The 17,054-nt window shown below is 38.9% G+C and overlaps 5 protein-coding genes across 5 annotated transcripts; 3 read left to right on the top strand and 2 right to left on the bottom strand.

Moving 5' to 3' along the window:
* Positions 1-238: 238 nt before the first annotated feature.
* On the bottom strand, positions 239-2,397 carry LOC103946087 (prunin 1 Pru du 6.0101). The gene is made up of 4 exons (XM_009356707.1): positions 2,112-2,397; positions 1,662-1,978; positions 812-1,357; positions 239-640 (listed from the first exon to the last, which is right to left on the bottom strand). Exons 1-4 carry the CDS (start codon positions 2,395-2,397, stop codon positions 239-241), a joined length of 1,551 nt encoding a protein of 516 aa, XP_009354982.1.
* A 2,148-nt stretch (positions 2,398-4,545) lies between these two features.
* On the top strand, positions 4,546-6,698 carry LOC103946053. The gene is made up of 2 exons (XM_009356673.3): positions 4,546-5,019; positions 6,203-6,698. The coding sequence occupies exons 1-2, from the start codon at positions 4,877-4,879 to the stop codon at positions 6,522-6,524; spliced, it is 465 nt and encodes a 154-aa protein (XP_009354948.1). The 5' UTR covers positions 4,546-4,876; the 3' UTR covers positions 6,525-6,698.
* A 477-nt stretch (positions 6,699-7,175) lies between these two features.
* Positions 7,176-11,172, top strand: LOC103946052 (mitochondrial import inner membrane translocase subunit TIM44-2-like). Its single transcript, XM_009356672.2, has 14 exons — positions 7,176-7,430; positions 7,540-7,646; positions 8,017-8,100; positions 8,226-8,301; positions 8,494-8,538; positions 8,639-9,067; positions 9,162-9,230; positions 9,471-9,535; positions 9,743-9,811; positions 9,911-9,983; positions 10,156-10,260; positions 10,413-10,484; positions 10,568-10,630; positions 10,790-11,172. Exons 1-14 carry the CDS (start codon positions 7,353-7,355, stop codon positions 10,919-10,921), a joined length of 1,467 nt encoding a protein of 488 aa, XP_009354947.1. The 5' UTR covers positions 7,176-7,352; the 3' UTR covers positions 10,922-11,172.
* An 839-nt stretch (positions 11,173-12,011) lies between these two features.
* LOC103946086 lies at positions 12,012-12,584 on the top strand. The gene has a single exon (XM_009356706.1). It carries the CDS (start codon positions 12,012-12,014, stop codon positions 12,582-12,584), a length of 573 nt encoding a protein of 190 aa, XP_009354981.1.
* Positions 12,585-13,478: 894 nt separating this feature from the next.
* On the bottom strand, positions 13,479-17,049 carry LOC103946051 (pre-mRNA-splicing factor SLU7-A). Its single transcript, XM_009356671.3, has 8 exons — positions 16,892-17,049; positions 16,216-16,379; positions 16,003-16,115; positions 15,327-15,752; positions 14,740-15,175; positions 14,371-14,587; positions 14,116-14,219; positions 13,479-14,002 (listed from the first exon to the last, which is right to left on the bottom strand). Exons 1-8 carry the CDS (start codon positions 16,905-16,907, stop codon positions 13,856-13,858), a joined length of 1,623 nt encoding a protein of 540 aa, XP_009354946.1. The 5' UTR covers positions 16,908-17,049; the 3' UTR covers positions 13,479-13,855.
* Positions 17,050-17,054: the final 5 nt, after the last annotated feature.

Raw genomic sequence — 17,054 nt, 5'->3', positions numbered from 1 at the left:
CACATGAAGGAAAATTTATTTAGATAAGCTAGATTATTACATGCATAAGCCTCCACGTAGCATTTATTTACTTATTACAAGCTAAGCTCACGCTCCTTTTAGCCCTAATACATACAGCCATTTATAAGGCCTGTTATTTCTCCTGGTCTCTCTACCTACCTTTATTTGTTACTAGAAAACCCCAAAAAACAAAACACTACGTGCCGCATTAGGTAGATTTTAGGTTATCTCATCACATTCATGGCATGATCGACCATGGTCGGCGTGAGGAAGAAGAGCTGGCGCTCAACACTCGGGTCTCCTGCCTGTTGTTCTTGAGATCCCTGACCTGTTGGCGGTCAATCTGGAAGGCATTGCGAAGCACATCCTCCGGTATCGCCCTCAACACGGCGGTCCTCCCTGCCATGGTGTTAATGAGGGCCCAGTCATTCGTCCTGAAGGAAATGTACTCGAATCCCTGGTTGCCTGCCTGGGTCATGACGGCGTGGTTCTGGGGAATCAAGAACACCTGTCCCTCGTTGACCTGGTCGTCCAAGATGGCGTCTCCGTTCTCGTTCACCACCTGAACCCTAGCATTGCCTCTGATCACGTATACAAGTTCGTTCGCGTTGAGGTTCCAGTATGGACTGTAGATGGCATTCTGCACATAATTTATCCTCTCATTAGTACATTTATCCTTATATAATCTTTTTTCTCTTTCTATATACTGTTATTAGCAATTTTTATGTTTTCGAAATTCATAACCTCTTTCAAGAATATGTAGTAAATTATTTATTAAAAATCTAGTGTACCATCTTCTAACATTACTTACGTTATAAAGGACGCCATGCTCGGCACTGAGGCGGAGAGCGCTGAGGATGGGGAGGGTGCCGCTGTTGACGACGGAAACGCGGCCAGCCTGAGGGCTGTAGAAGTCGGCGCGAGAAGGGTCGCGGATGTTCTCCTTGAGCCTCATGCTGCAGAATGTCTCCTCCAAACCGTTGGCGCGGTCTCCTCCTCCCATCTGGCGTCTCCCTTCCTGCTCGCCCTGGCTGAATGGGCTGACGAAGTCGAGCTGGCCCTGCACCTGGACAATCTCGTTCCTGTCGTCGTTCAATCCCTGGAGCCTGTTGACGATCTCTTCGTCGACGTTCAGAGCCTGAGCGAGCATCTGAGTGTCGAAGCCGGCAAAGAGGTTTTTGCTGTTGCCCCCCTGTTGCTGCTGTCCACGCCGGCCTTGTTGGCCCCTTTCTTGCTGTCCACCCTGGCCTTGCTGCTGCTGTTGGCGGCCCTGCTGTTGCTGTTGGCGGCCCTGCTGATACCGTTGGCCTTGTTGCTGGCTGAACTCGTCTTGTGGGTTGCCAGCTAGATAAAATCTCTTTATATACAGAGAACAACAAATTACATAAAGCCATGTCATTAACCAGTCAATAAATAGAGAGATTTTTTTAGTGTGATCGGTACATTTGAGTGGTATATCATGTTATTATACAAATTATAAGATATGTATGCTAAAAAATTAATAACTTAAAAAATAAAATTTTCTCCAATAAATGATGAAATTCGAACTCTGTGCACGTGAAACACACAAAACACATCTCCAAGTCAATGTGGGCAACGTTTGCATGCAAGATTAAAAAAAATCGTAATTTTTATTAATTGTACTGCTTAATATAAATTACCCTAGGCTGTTGGTCGAGCTGGTTCTGCTCGTTGCTGAAGTCAAGGAGGGAGATAGCAACGAGATCCTGGTTGCCGTTGTTGTAGCTCCAGTAAGCGACACCGGCGGGCAAGGCGATGATGTCACCCTCTCTGATGTGTCGGACCTTCTGGTGGCGGTCTTGGTTCTCCTCGCTTTGCTGTTGTTGTTGTCCCTGTCCTCCGTGTCGTCGGGAGGGCTGGAACGGCTGGAATTGTTGTTGGTGCTGGAATTGCTGGTCCTGAGAATCCTCGAACGTCTCAGGACAGCCGGGGAACGCCACACCCAACACACCCCTACCTGTAAGAGCACAAATTAAAGTATTGTGCGTAAATGTGAATCAAACAGCAGCGCTCTAACATGAATGGATCATGCATATATGGATTGACTAATTAATTAAAAAATAACAACAAGGTGTTAAATAATAAATTACCTTGAACAATGTAGATGAGTTGCGGAGAGTTGAGGAAGGAAGGCAAGTGAAGGCCGTTGGGTTGGATGGTGCGTCGAACCATGGCAACGCCGGCGCATTGGAACTGCTGGTCGTTGGGGTTCCAGGACTCGGTCAGACCAGCCTCGGATTGAATCTGGTTGTCGGGCTCCCGGGACTGGAGCTGGTCGAACTGGCACTCATTCTGCTGCTGAAACTGCTGGTGGGACCCTAGAGAGCTGTTGATTATAAGAAGCAAGCAAAGAGAGAAAACAAAAAGCTTAGCCATGGGGGATAGATATATATATTACAGAAGGAGAGAGACTGCTTTGAGTTCGGATGTGGTGAAGCGGCGAGCAGGATGCGTTAGTATTTATAGGGGGAGGAGGAGGAGAGGGAGGGACACGTATGCATTTGTGTGTAAGGCATCTTTCGCCATTTTTCTCTTTGCATGGCTATGGTGGTTTGAATTGTTTACACCTCATTTTTTGTTGCAGGGTAGGTGGCTTTTGGCTTCTGAGAAGAAACAAAGTTTGTTGAAATATGTGGCAACTAGTTGGCACTATCTCTCATTGTTGTCTTGTTTTCAAGTGAATTTTTACTAACTTGAACCTGTTCTAATACAAGAGAAGGTATGAAAATTCTGACATGCACCAACATATAGATAATTAAATACTCGGTTAAGACCACGGATCAACAATAAATGATATAACGATAAAAAATATCAGTCCATAACTCTATATTATACATCAGTGCATATATACAGTGAAAGAATAATATTTGTCTTTCTTTCTTTGGAATTAGCTCATTCCAACCCTTATAAATAATGTATTTTAACTGTAGAAATTTTATAATCGATTTTTTTTTTTAAACTTTCATTTGAATAATTCATTTTTATAAAGGAGATCGATAAGTCATTCAAATGCATCAAATAAATCAATGATATATGTACCAAATAACATATTACCAATGAACCGTCTATTTATTTGATACATTTAATTTGATGACCGTACAATTTCTGTTTTCAATGATTTTTTTGTAGAGATGATCATTAGACGAAGATTAAAAAATTGAACAATTTCCATTATAAAATCATTACCATAATATACATTATTTGCAAATAAAAAAAAAGGTTCATCCACTAGAAAAATGCAAAGTATTATTCATACTAAAATATTCCGAGCAATAAAAGCTAGTTTGCAATATGTGGCAACCAAGTGGGTACTCTATCTCTCTCGCCATTGCTGTCATGTTTAATATGAAGCGAATTTTTACTGCCAGAACCTGGTTCTGTTTTACAGGAGAAATAATTATAGCCGTTTTGCATGCATGGACCATGGTAATTCAAGTAAATTCTCAGGTGAAGCCATGCAGGCGTGCTGGTGAAAAACGTGAACTCCACCTGATGGTTTCTGATCAGCTTTGGTTCTATCCCAACTCTTCTTGCATGTTCCACATTGTTCCATATCCTCCTCAGTCTCGATCCATCATCATCTATATATGATAATTTCTGCACACTTTTTCTTTCGCTTCACTACACCCACCTACACCCACCTACTTAGTATTGACTTTAAATATATATATATATATATATATATAGCAAATTAAGTGAAAAAGTGTGACAAATATACATCTGTGCATATTCTATAATGTAATATGTTTTTAAACAACTCTCATATCCTTCAACAATACTCATATGCTTTACACAAGAAAAGGAAGGGGATGGGAGGAAAGATAAATTGGAGGGGAGAGAATCTCCAATGAATATATATGTTCACCCTTTTGTTGTTGTGTTATTAATGAAAAGCACAATCAAGTTCCAACACTCTCAATTCCAAAGCTTTTTAGCACGTGCACCAAAAGACAATGAAAAATGTTAAAGAGACTCTCTTAAAAGTGGAAATTTTTATGGACTATCTATCTCTTCGTATTTTTGGCATAATATTTTATAATGTTGGCACATAAATTGACGTTAAACTGTGAAGTGAGAAAGAGTCTATGAAGAGTTCCACTACAAGAGAGTCTCTTTAGTATTTCTCAAAGACAATCACCCTCCACGTGTAACCAAACTTCCATAAAACACTGAACCATGAGTACAAGTTAAAACAACATGTATTTATACGTCTTAGTTGAATCACATACATTTAGGGAAATCACATTACGAGTTTGACATAAATATCCATACCCTAATAATGTGATTAAGAATATTGAGTTAGAGAAAGATCGGATTGCATTCCAACTGAATAGATTCTCTAAACCATTCTATATTCGCCTGGGTAGTATGACACATGACTAGATATCACTATGACTTGTGAGCCTTCTCGAGGACTAACCACATAGTCGTAGATTGGAAGAATTAAAAGAATGTTTTTAATTTGACAAGTGATTGCAGTAGTACTAATCACCTTACTGCCTCGCAAGTTAAAACCTAAAAGGGTCGTACACCGATACACTAGTGTATTGAGATAAGTAGGGAATGAAGGAAACAATTAGTTAAATTAATAAAATAGAGGTGAAATTAATTAGTGTCTTAATTCATCATACTATAAGAAGTCAATTTTGGGCCTTGGGTTTGCGGAGTCCATTGGACCATCCCTCTATGTATGGCCCAGTCTACAAGTGTTGGGTGAGTACTTGCATGTCCCAAAAAAATTAAAAAAAAAAACCTCGAAAGGAGGAGCGAAAAAGACAGACCAAGTTTGAAACCGAGTCAAGCTCCATAAACTCAGATCCCGAACAGAAGACAGACAGAAACCCCACCACCAAAAATGAAGCAAATCTTAGTTCAACTGAGTCAACTCGTTCTTCTTCTTCTTCTGCTACTTGTTGGCTGCTCTGTTCCCACAACAACGGCCAGAAACCAACGGCCAGGATTTCTCTTCACAAGAACAACAGGAAGATGCACTCCTCAGTAAGCAAACCTCTCTCTAAACTCCTCTCTCTTTTTTCTCTTTCTTCAGTTGGGATCGATGTGTTGGGGATTAAATTGCAATTGGTGTCCGTGGTTTAACTACATTTTCACTGTTTTTTTTTTTGGATTATATTTTTTTTATTGGTCCTTGTAGTTTCATTATGTTTTCGTTTTAGTCCAATCCTTCATTGAAAAATAGAAAATTGAAGTATTGGTTATGAAATAGCATTAAATATATTTGGTTTCTAAATTAAAATTTTAAAAATTAATTAAAACTATAATCGGAATTTAACAGAAAAATGGACCATTACTCAATACTCGTTTAGGGCAATTCCGCGAGAATTTCCGTCAAAAGTAAGCACGTGCTTGAATCAGACATCTGCTTTGTTTAGATTTACTAAGCAAAAGGATTTCACGTCCTTAGACCATCTCCAATGGTTGGGCTAAAAGTCAAATATTTTAGCCCGGAAAATTTAGCTTTTAGCCCAGAAACAACTTTTCTGCTCCAACCGTTCTAGTTTAAAATTTTAGCCCGGGATTATTAAAGAATGAATTTAGGCTATTTTTTTAGTTAAATTAATTTTTTTTTTAAAATAAATATGTAGACTATTGTAAATTAATTTTATTAACATTTTAATCTAAAAAAATTTAAATTCCGATAAATATTGGGTGGAGTCCACTCCGATTTCTGGGCTAAATTTTGGGGGAAATTTGGCCTTGGTTTAGCATTTAGCATTTAGCCCAAATTTTCCCCTTGGGTTGGAGTGGGTTTGGGGGGAAATTTTGGGAGGTAATTTGGCTTTTAGCCCACCATTGGAGTTGGTCTTAGTTTTGGAAAATGGATCATTTCTGAATCTCTTCTACCTAATCTCTTCATTAAACAATTCGGATTTTTAAAATTTGATCCAACGGCTACAAATAGAGTTCATTCTAAAAGTTATAATAACTTTAGCTGTTGGATTAAATTTCAATGATTTGAATTGTTTGATGAGGAGGATTAGGTGGAAATGATCGGTCCTTAGTTTTGAAGGATATTCTTACAGAGTGGCGTAAAGGTGGTAACCAGTTGGAACTAAAAGGATGAAAATGTAAGTAAAGAAACTATGAGAACAAAAGTGAAAATTCAAAAAAATTACTGGCCTATTACTATTAGTTCAATTCAGCCTCTCTGTTGTTTGCACAGGTATTGGGGGAGCAGGAGGGAGGCGTGGCCGAAGATGGTCCCACAAACATCGACAGTGTCAAAGATGTTTGGATCAAGAGCATATGAGCGTTACAGATCCGATTTGACATTGCTTGAAGCGACGGTCAGGAATGACGAGGAGAACGTTTACCCTAGGCTGCTGAAGCAGGCGAGTGCAGCACTGGTGAACTCTTATGCAAGAAAAGGGTATCCTTACACAGCTTGGGAGGTCAAGACTCTTTTGATCCAAGCTTTGGTGTCTGAGAAAGCAGCTGCCCTTCAAGCCCAGCACTTTTCTACTGCCAATGAGGCTTGTCATTAGCATTAGCAAGCAACCCTTGTCGCCCTCTTTATGTTTCAAGCGATATTCTATTTTAATGAAAATTCAAACATAAGTGTAGAACTAGAGCATGCTGCTCTAATTAACTTGACTACATTATGATTTTATTTGTATGGACGTTAATACTAGTAGAATACTTCATTCTTAAGAGCGATATTCTCTTTCGTTTTACGCTGCATAACCAAATCACAAATCTCTTTTCACTCTTCCTCACTACACCTCAAAACATTCCAAAACATCTGCTCTCCACCACTACGACGTGTTTGTAACGTCCCAAATCTTTAGGTATTCGTCAATCTTCCATCAGAGGCACGAGATTTACGAAGCGTTTTCCAATCCAACGACGACCGGTCTCCTAGTTGCAAACGACTATTTCATAAACACCTCACATACCTTCCACACCTTTCGCATGACTTAAACTATGATAGTTATTGGCACTCCAAAAACTCCTCATAAAAAGTTTGGAGGGCATAATTAGATAGATTTTTAGAATGCCAATTTGGCAACAAAATGGAAAGTAATGGGCCGCCCCAACAGTATTGGGCTTATATTTTGGTATTGGGCTCATTCATCTCCCGGATCTGCCCGGAAACAGAAACCCTAGGCCGTGTTTGGTTTGGAGAAGTGTAACATCCACGTTCATCTCCTTCTTTGTTCGTCCCTTTCTTCCTTCCCACGCAGGGACACTGTCTACTAATTCAGACACCCCACCCTGCAAAAAACTCAAAAAAAAGAAAACAAAAATCGAAACGCCATTGGGGTTCTGTTGGTTTTTCGCTGCTCGAAATTTTTTAACTCGCCTCCAATTTAATGGCGGGCAGAAAGCTAGTGCGAGATTTTCACCTCTACAGAGAACCCCTCTTTCTTCATCTGACCTCCCAACAGCAGGTTCGTTCTAAATTCTACAGGAAGAAGTTATGAATCAAAGACTGAAGTTTTTTGGGTTAATTTTAATTTTTTTTTTTGTGGGTTGGGTGTTGGGGATTTGATGAGATAGGTTTCGGGCACGAGAGGTCGATTAATTTCGGCCAATGGTTTTTTATGGAATCGTCGATTCAGTATCTTCAATGAGTTTTCGAAGCAAGTCAAAGGCGAAGCTACTAAGTACCTCTCTCTCTCTCTCTCTCTCTCTCTCATTTGCCTGTGTAATATCTGCTATTTTAATTGGTTTTTCTTGTTTAAATGTTGGCTCAAAATTGTTTTACTTGCAACAAATTGTTAAGCCTGTGTTTATAATCAACAAAAATTTGAACTTTATATTTGAAGTTTGTTTCTTGAACTAAAAAACCAGTAACAGCTAGATATTTGAATGTGGAAGGTAATGCAGTCCATCGGCTTAGTTTTTGGCTTTGTTTGCCGCTCTTTTGCTCAGTGAAGTTGTTATTCAAACCGCAACCGTTAACATTTAACTTTTATTGAGTTCTCATAAGGAATTTTTGGGACATCTGGCTCAACATCAATGCTCTGCTTGCAGGAATCCCGAATTTCAACAGTCTGTGAAGGAGCTGAAAGAGAAAGCGGAAGAGCTCAAAGGGGTTAAAGATGATTTCAAAGTGAGGTAATTGTTTGATATAATCACTGTATGCCATAATTAGTCCTTGTAGTTCATAGGCTGAGACATACCCTTGTATGTCAAGGGCACTTCTAAGTGGAGGCTCTGAGATGGTGAAATGGCGAATGCAGAACGAAGCAGACAACTGAGCAGCTATACAAGCAGGTGGATGGTGCTTGGGTCGAGGCAGAAGCAACGGCAAAGAAGGTATCATTTCAAATAAATTAAAATCTTACGTGCTTCAATATTTCGAGTACTCAATGGCGCTGAATTTGCACAAGATATCCACCCCATCCTGTTAGGTTGTTTGTTGTGTAATCAAGTTGTTTATTACCATAAGAAACTTGCATTTGTTTCTACGATTATTTTGTCAACTTATCATTGAATTTATGTTTGCAGGTTTCCGCCAATGTAAAAGAGAAGATCTCGGCTGCCACAGAGGAGGTCTGCTTGCTGCTTTATTCTTTGTCTCTTGCATCTGTACTTGTAAATGCTTTCATCTGCTGAACTTTATTGTTTTCTACTTCTCTGTTGTTCTATATAGGTCAAAGGAACTTTTGGAATTGAGAAAGAAGAAGCTTCAGGGCCTTCTGGTGCAAAATCTGAGCATGTTGCTGATGATGGAATGAAGGGCTCGTCTGGGGAACATAATCACCAGCAATCTGGGGAATATAAAAACCAGCAGTCAGGGTCTAGTAGTACTGAACAAACATTTTTTGGAAAATTTAGGTCAAGTGTTTCTTCCTCGTATTTTTCCTCTGCCTTCTCTAGAGTTAAGGAAGCAAAGGTTACGGACTTGGCTAAAAAAGGATATGACATTGTAAAGGGTGAGTTAACTGGTACTACAACTAAGAGAAAGCACCTGGAGTTTGATCCTTCTTCGACCCCGAAAGTTGAAACTAGTTCAAGAACGGACCTTGTTGCTGTACCCCAATCTCGGTGGAGTAAAAAGTGGGAGGCTTTCAGAATGAAGGTTAACTTTTTATCCGCTCCTTAAATATTACAAAATTAATATCTAGTTGCCTTTCCCCTATGAATTATTTCATTTTTTTTCCTCTCTTACCCAGATGCAAGGTTATCCTATATTCAAGCGTCTTGATGAAATACGTAAACCAGTTACAAACAAAACCCAGGAGGTATGTTATTCAATTGTTGTGTCTGTTCTGTGAAAAATCTAGTTTATGCTTAATGTTTATGGACGGATAACATTTATGCTGTATTTTGTATTGCTTTTTTTTAATGTTATAGTGTTGTCAAGGATGTTGTCCTTTGTATAAAAATCTACCGAGTTAATTTCTGTTGGCCTTGTGTTTGACAACCTTTTTATATGTACTAAATCTCTTGAGGTTGCTGTATGTCCTTGATGAAATTGGCAGATTGCTGAGGACATACGGGATCGTTGGGATACAAGCGATAGCCCAATCGTTCACAAAATTCAGGAGTATGCTGCTAAACTTTCTCTACTTCTTGTTTGTTCTTTATCTGTGAGTTACCGTTTGTTTTTTTTTTTTTACAAAACGGGCTTTACTTTGCCGTTTGTCCCCACAGAATGAGAGTTTTTCCCTAAAACGGTAGCTTGTAAATATATGAGTGGTGGAGCCAGTTGTAAAATATTTGAGTCCTGAATTGACCCTACTTCCTTTGGCAGTTTAAACGAAACTATTTTTCAAGAAACAGACACCGCTGCATCAATCAAGGAGATACGTCGCCGAGATCCGTATGATCATATTTTCATTTGCTGGTGCTTCTTGTCATACTTATTTTGTATTTGGATGACTATTAGTTTCTTTTTCTAATTGTAATCCTTGGATGGTAGATCTTTCTCTTTACCAGACTTTTTGTCAGAAGTTCAGGATGCTGTTAAACCTGTGCTTAATGCTTACATCAAGGTTAGTGCTGGAACTGTGTTACCTTTTCATCCCTCTTTCTCCCTCCTCGCCTCTCATCTTTGTTTTTCTTGTTCGTGTTTTGCTGTCAACGTATCATGATTCCAATTATGCCCCTGTGAGTACCATTTGAGTTTCTCATCTTTATGGAATAACACGTGCATTTTATATGCAGGGGGATCTTGAGACATTGAAGAAGTATTGTAGTAAGGAGGTGATTGAGCGATGTAAAGCTGAGCATGATGGTTTTAAAAGCCATGGCATCTTTTTCGATCACAAGGTAGAAAGCGTGCCTCTTCCTAAAATGAGTGTTTCCATGCGAATTACCATTGCATTCTATACTGATTTTGTCTACTATTATTGATCATACAATATCGATCTCATACTCAATGATGGTGCATTCTAATTTATGATTTTTTTGGTGGTGCGCAGATTCTACATATTTCTGAGGCGGAAATAAAAGAGACCAAAATGATGGGACATTCTCCCATTATTATTGTAATGGTAGGCATTTTCAATTTTGTTTTTCCAAGTTCCATTTGTTTAGCAGAATTTGACAGTGACAGCCATTTTCGATGAATTAACAGTTCCGAACGCAGCAAGTGTACTGTGTACGAGATAGAAATGGTGATGTAACTGATGGTGGCAAGGTAAATAACACACCCCCTATACACATTATATCAAATGTATTGTATTCCCCTTTCAAACCGCAGTTCTCTACGGAAATATGTACTATCGTGTCATTATATTGCTTATTTGAGGTTTTATACATACAAACTCATGTTTTGTGAAATCGTATTGTTTATCAGGACACTATCCACACGGTGTATTATGCCTGGGCAATGCAACAGGTAGATCCAGAAGAACTTGGTGAAGGTGCTATTTATCCAATTTGGAAAGTAAGAGAGATGCAGCAATTCGGAGTTCAAGCCCTCATTTAGTTCTTCGCATAAGTTGCGACCGTCTTGATGGATGTTGTAGCGTTTTTATTGTTCGGAATATCTTCGTTTTTTCGTTCTTCCAGCGTCAGAATTTCCCTGGGTTTTGTTATTCACTTCTGGGGAGTTTTGTCCATTCTTTATGAAGGAAGTGGAATAATTTGTGTTTGTTGGTGCCATCCTTTTATTCCACGCGACCTTGGAATATTTTCGAAAGTTGCAGAAAAAAGAAAGAAAAGTAGATGCATTTTGTACTACTGCAGTACTGCACTTGCTTCATGTGATTGCAATTACAAGTTGAGAGAAGAGACAACAAAAAGGGGGACATGAAGGCATCCGTATCAATCATATTTCGTATGAGGACATAATTAGAAAACTAAGATGGGGCCTAGGCTGGTTATTAGCTTTGATCTTTATGCTAATAGCAAAAGGTGGAACAGAAATTCTTTCAAGTTCACAACTCACTAGCACCAGAGTATTAGGGTAACGAGTTTGATGCTTAATTCTTATGGTTAACACTTTATTTGATACTTAATTTTTATGGTTAACTTGCGGCTTAGCTCAAAATTACCCCTTTACTTGGTCGGAATAATCAATTGGATCATTGGTTTATGAATTTTTTTTTTTTATCCTTGCCCGTGCTAGTGCATGCTATGAATGGGAAAAATTACAATCCAAAATGTTAGTAAACGCATTTAACGTGATGTAATTATAATTCTTATTCCAGATAAGTAAATGTGTCATAAATTAAAATTGATTGATAATATTATTCGATTCTAACTCATAATGTTCACTTATAAGTTTAGGTTAAGCTCATTCCAACCCTATTAGACTGATCTTGGGATATAGGTAAGCTTTTCAATACGGTCAGCATGCATGGATAAGTTGAAGCCTGGATCAAAACTGCTTTTTGCCTGCCCCAAAAGACACCTACTTCTTTGGATTTTTCTTTCATGTCAAACGCGTAGAGTAAGAAGTAAGCTACCTTTAATTAGTCCAAAAACGAATCCACAATCCAAAAGCAGAAAGAATCTCTCTAGCAGCTTATAAAAAAAGCAATTCTCCACAAACTCTTCGCAAACCCTAGTTATCCATGTCTTGCTTGAGATTGAGGCTTCCACCAGCCAGAAGGGCTTGGAAGAGCTTCACCTCCAAACTACAGAGGAAACTCCACAAGCCTAAAGGCATCGCGAAACCCCGAAAAAACAGTGTCAAAGCAATTACTGCTGCTGCTTCATCTTCTGCTTCTCCTTCTGTTTTTGCTTTATCTTCTGTTGGACCGAAACCCTACAAGTTTCTCCGGCTGCGTTTTAAACGCAAAGGGCGTCTCGCCCTACATTTTCGCTACAACCGGCGCCAACTTCTTCAGAACCGTGGTAGCGCTGCGCATGTCTACGTTGACAAGCTTTTTAAAGAGCCTGCTGTGACTGATCTGGTGGGTAGTTCTGAGCCTCCGGTAGTTAAGTGCAAGCAAGCTACCACTGCTGCTGCCGGTGCTGAAAGTGGGGCTGAGAGAGGATGTCCTGCGACGGCGGATGATATGTGGGAGTCATTGGGATTTGCTTCCCCAATGATGCACGGGATTGACGAAAGAGCTGAGGAGTTCATAGCCAAATTTAGAAAGGACATGGAGGTTCAGGAGAAGTTGGCACGTGATCATTTGTAGCATAAGCTTTGCTTCTTTAATTAGATTAAGAAATCTATACATGATGTAAATTAAGTGTGATTATTCTGCAAAATAATTTGTTTCGCATGAATTTCTGTTATATTTATTTATTGGCTTCAATGAGGGAAAAAAAAACGCGAGTGGGTAGAAGAGGAAGAATAAGATGAAGCTTTTACAGCTTTTACATAATCATGACTTGGAAGGGGGAGATTATTGGCTGTCCCCGGTGATATATTCCGCTTTTCTACTCTATCACCTGATCACGGAATGAGACACAAAGGGATATATTCCGTTCTTTGTTATGGAAGAGCAAAGTTAAGAGTTTTTGTCTGATTGTATGCAAGAATTTAATCGCATAATGAAAAATACAGAAAGACTATATTTGTATGCAAGAATCCTAACATTTTTAATTTTAATATATATAATATTCTAATGGAAGATATAGGATGGTTACCAAAAATTTTGAAACAGCTGATAGTCTACTCTAAATAAATCTATTTAACGAGAGAAGATTCGAACTTTGAGTGCAAATAGAGAAACCTAATAATCTAACCAATTTGACTAAACTCTCATCTTTTTTCAGTGGGAAACATGGAGGGAAACATGTAATTTTCCAAGTTTATACATAAATGTGAAAGTAACAGAATAAGAGCTATTTTAGAAGTGTTTTCAAAATGACTGAAAACGTTTTCCGTAAAAATGTTTCTGAAACCAATCATTGGTAAAAATCCAAGTGGATACTAAAAAAGTACTTTAAGTACTTCATGAAAGAATCACATATGTAGTGCTTCTTTCAAAAAGTACTTGAAATTCTTTTACAACCTAACATCAATTTCACTAAACAAACTTTTAATTATTTTAAAAACACTTCTAAACGTGCTTTAAACAAGTGCATTTTTGGTTTCAACAATTTATTAAATGATGAGCATCAGAACAATAACATGTAGGTAAATTCAACGTAATGCCATACACAACTCATTAACATGACACTCGAGTACAAGGTAAACAGCAATTTAAATGAGTAGCCGCTTATCGGCATGCCCCCTTCAATCTCATGGCTCAACCATAAGGCAGCTCATGTAATAGCTCTACAGTAATCACACTCGAGAGGGCACAAATTCAAAGACGGAGTCAGCTGTGTTCTGCCACAACCGGAGAAATTCAAGAAATCGGCTTGCAGAACTGCAGAAGGCATGCCAGTGCATTGAGTTGACAGCCTCGAAAGTGTTTTGAGAATGGGGCTCCATCAGAATTATGTGCCACATCTCAACTTAGTTCAGAAAGTCCTTCATTGGATCATCATGGTGGACTTTCTTCATCCTATAAGCTTCCATATCCTCAGCAGTAACATCATCGTTCCATTTAACATTATATTTGCGCTTTCTCTCGTCTCTCTCTTCTTTCTTTCTTTGATCCTCCTGTAGAAATCAAAATTGTATAATATTTAGATAACTAGTTCAACAACAAATACATACACAGGTCATCTTTTCAGCTCAATAATTCAACTTGAATTAAGTTCAGAAACTCTCACCTTCTTAAGAGCTTCAGCAAGTAATTTCTCATCCAAAACCAAATCATCTGGGATATCAGTTCCCCAAGTAGCGGGCCTTTTCTCCTCCACTGGTGCAGGCACATCTGTTTCGAGGTTGGGAACACAAATTGTTAATAAAACAACCAAATCAAAGGCAGTACTGGAGAATGGTTTACACATGACATATCAACATAAAAGATATTATCTATTTAAAAATAAAATCGCACGAGGAAAGGGGAAAGCTGGTAGACTAACCTCCATTGGCCTCTTTACGCGCAATGTTAGCCTTCATAAGATCAGTTGCAGCCTCAGCAGCCTCAATTCCAGCAGCGCCCGTGCAATAGCTATTGCGAGTAACCTGCTTACAACACCTGTAGCCCCATTGATGATCCTTCCACCATGAACCCCATACAGTGGTGTGGTTATTAACATAGACATCTTCTTCATACTTGCTTCTGGGAAGTGCTATATCCTGTATTATTGCAAAGTATATTCATCAGCTGTCTATATAATTGAGTCTTTGACACGCTGATTAAGGCCTTCTGTTCCATAATGAGGCAGATACAAAGTTTTAAGTTCTGAAATAAAAAGGATGAACAGAAATGGTAGATGCAAATAGTTTACCTGGCCCTTGATGATTCTCCCAGCACGATCATATTCAACTTCCCTTTCACTTTGTCCCAGTAGAAGCTCCCTAGGAAATTCTTCTTCATTAGCTGCATTGCCGTACTTTTCCAGAACAGTGTCTTTTGTTTTTGACTTCAAATTCTCCTTGATCACCTGATAATTCTTATAAAGCAACTCGGCCTGGGAAGGCGCTGCTTGCATGTGGATATCTTGTCCCTTATCAAATGCTTCCCAAGCATGGATGTTGAGCTCCTTGAACTCCATGGCTTGACCACTATTTCTATATCGATTATCACCCCCGTAAAACTTCTCATTCGGATCAGCATCTGGAAGAGGGTCTTCACGCATAGAACGGGTTTTGGGGTCATAATGTGCAGAGTTGACATCAAGGTTCAAAAGATATTTCGCTGTATCCTCACGAATACGCAAATTCCTGCAAACAAAAATATCTCAGTAAGGAGTGATATATAGAGACCAACACACAAGTGAAAAAGCAATTAAAAATAATAATAAATCGTTATTGAGATAATAATGCCCCCTCAACACAAGATAGAAATTAAAAAAAACTGGTTTAAAACTCTTACCTGACAGTTCCTGTGCTTCCACCACCAGTTGTACGTACACGCTTCTCAACCTTTGCAAAGTCCATTTGTTTACTCTCATCAACCTTGGCTTCATCTACCCTCAAATCATCCTCATCCTCGTCTTCATCTTCATCCACATCACTAACCTTGTCCTCACCATTTGGATTATTATTTTTCTCCTCTAACTTCTTGAGTTGCTGTTCCTTTAAGAATTTCTTTCGAGCTTCATCTCTTGATTCATATCTCTCTACTACAAGAGCATAGCTCGTTGCATCATATCCATTCCAGCGGTCCCGCTTTCCATCATAGTCAAGCTCAAAAGTCTCTATCTTCTCATCAGGAGCAATGTGTGTGTTTGTCCACTTTGCTCCCACTTTCCTGGGCCTATCCATGCATGACTTTGAGTCGTGTGTACTGGCACCACAGCTGTAAGAATGGACATTCAAACATTAATCTCTAGTCTTTGAGATATACTGAAGGGAAAGAAAAGCCTTATATTTGACAGGTAAGTGAAGGACCCAATGCCACTTACGACAAAGTGCAATTAATCAAGTACATATATTGAAATTTAAAATCAAATGACGTTTATGAACTTCAGTTAGGGTCTTAATTCCATGAAATTGTCTACAATTTGGTTTGCAAGAAACACTTGGAAAGAGAGGAGAGAGAGGCTTACTTCTCACATGCACCCTTTCTATATTTATCAGCCTGGAATATCTTTGCACCTCTGTCATACCATGATGTTGTGTAATTTGGATCTGATTTCCATTTCCTTTGATGTTTCAAGCTCTGATTTAGTAATATAAAAAGTATCAACATTCAGAACTTATACGACAAGGGTGTCATTATTGAAACTAAAAACTTATTAGAAATAAAACAAACAACTTACAGGCCTCTCGTGTTTGAGATACCAAGGAGCAGATGACATATATTGGGGAATATGAGGATTAATCTCTTTTCCATCCTCGTCCAGTTCAGCTGGTGCAAGCCCAGCTTTACGCGCTTCTTCCAATTCTATTTGCTTACGATGGTCTTCCCTAGATTTGAATGACCCTACAAGACCAACCACACGAGATGCATCAATATACGAGTAGCAGAGGAAAATCTATCAGTTTTGCCAACGGACTGCACCATCACAGTAAGGAAAAATCAACTTTTCACAACAAAGTAAAAAACTTAGTAGCATAGCATTTATCTACGCTGTAATCCCTACTTTCGAATACATATATTTGTTTGACCAATTCATATATTCAACAGAATCGAATGTGATGAGTGGTAAAACCCATTAAATTTCAAAATTTTACCACGTAATTCCAACCCAGGTCCAGAAGAAACCCTGAGTCTCCACATACGAATCTAAATTTGGTTTTGGACCAACCGAGCTCAAAACCCCAAATCGCCGATCGAAATTAGGTAATGATACGATTCGTAAATCTTACACCGAGCAATTTCAACAAAAATAGCACCAAAGAATGTTACTTTCAAACGATTGATCAAATTTGAAGTAAAAAAAAGTGTAAAATTCACGATAGATTGGGGACAAACGAAGGAGAAGAAGAAGGAACCTGAAGCAGTCGCCATGTTCGCTGGCCTCGAATCTCACAAAAAATCTGGTTCGAATTTGTACAGTCGAAGATGAAGAATCAAAACCCTAGCCCCAACCGGAAAAATTGAATTGAGAGACCAGATTTTGGAGGAGGTGTTTGCGGTTTGTTAATTATATGCACA

Source organism: the organism of the source record quoted next, unplaced genomic scaffold (genome assembly GCF_019419815.1).
Source record: "Pyrus x bretschneideri cultivar Hongxiangsu unplaced genomic scaffold, Pyrus_bretschneideri_v1 Contig50, whole genome shotgun sequence".
Taxonomy (NCBI): Eukaryota; Viridiplantae; Streptophyta; class Magnoliopsida; order Rosales; family Rosaceae; genus Pyrus; species Pyrus x bretschneideri.
Note: the sequence above shows the minus strand (reverse complement) of the source record. Positions and strands in the feature narration are given on the sequence as shown.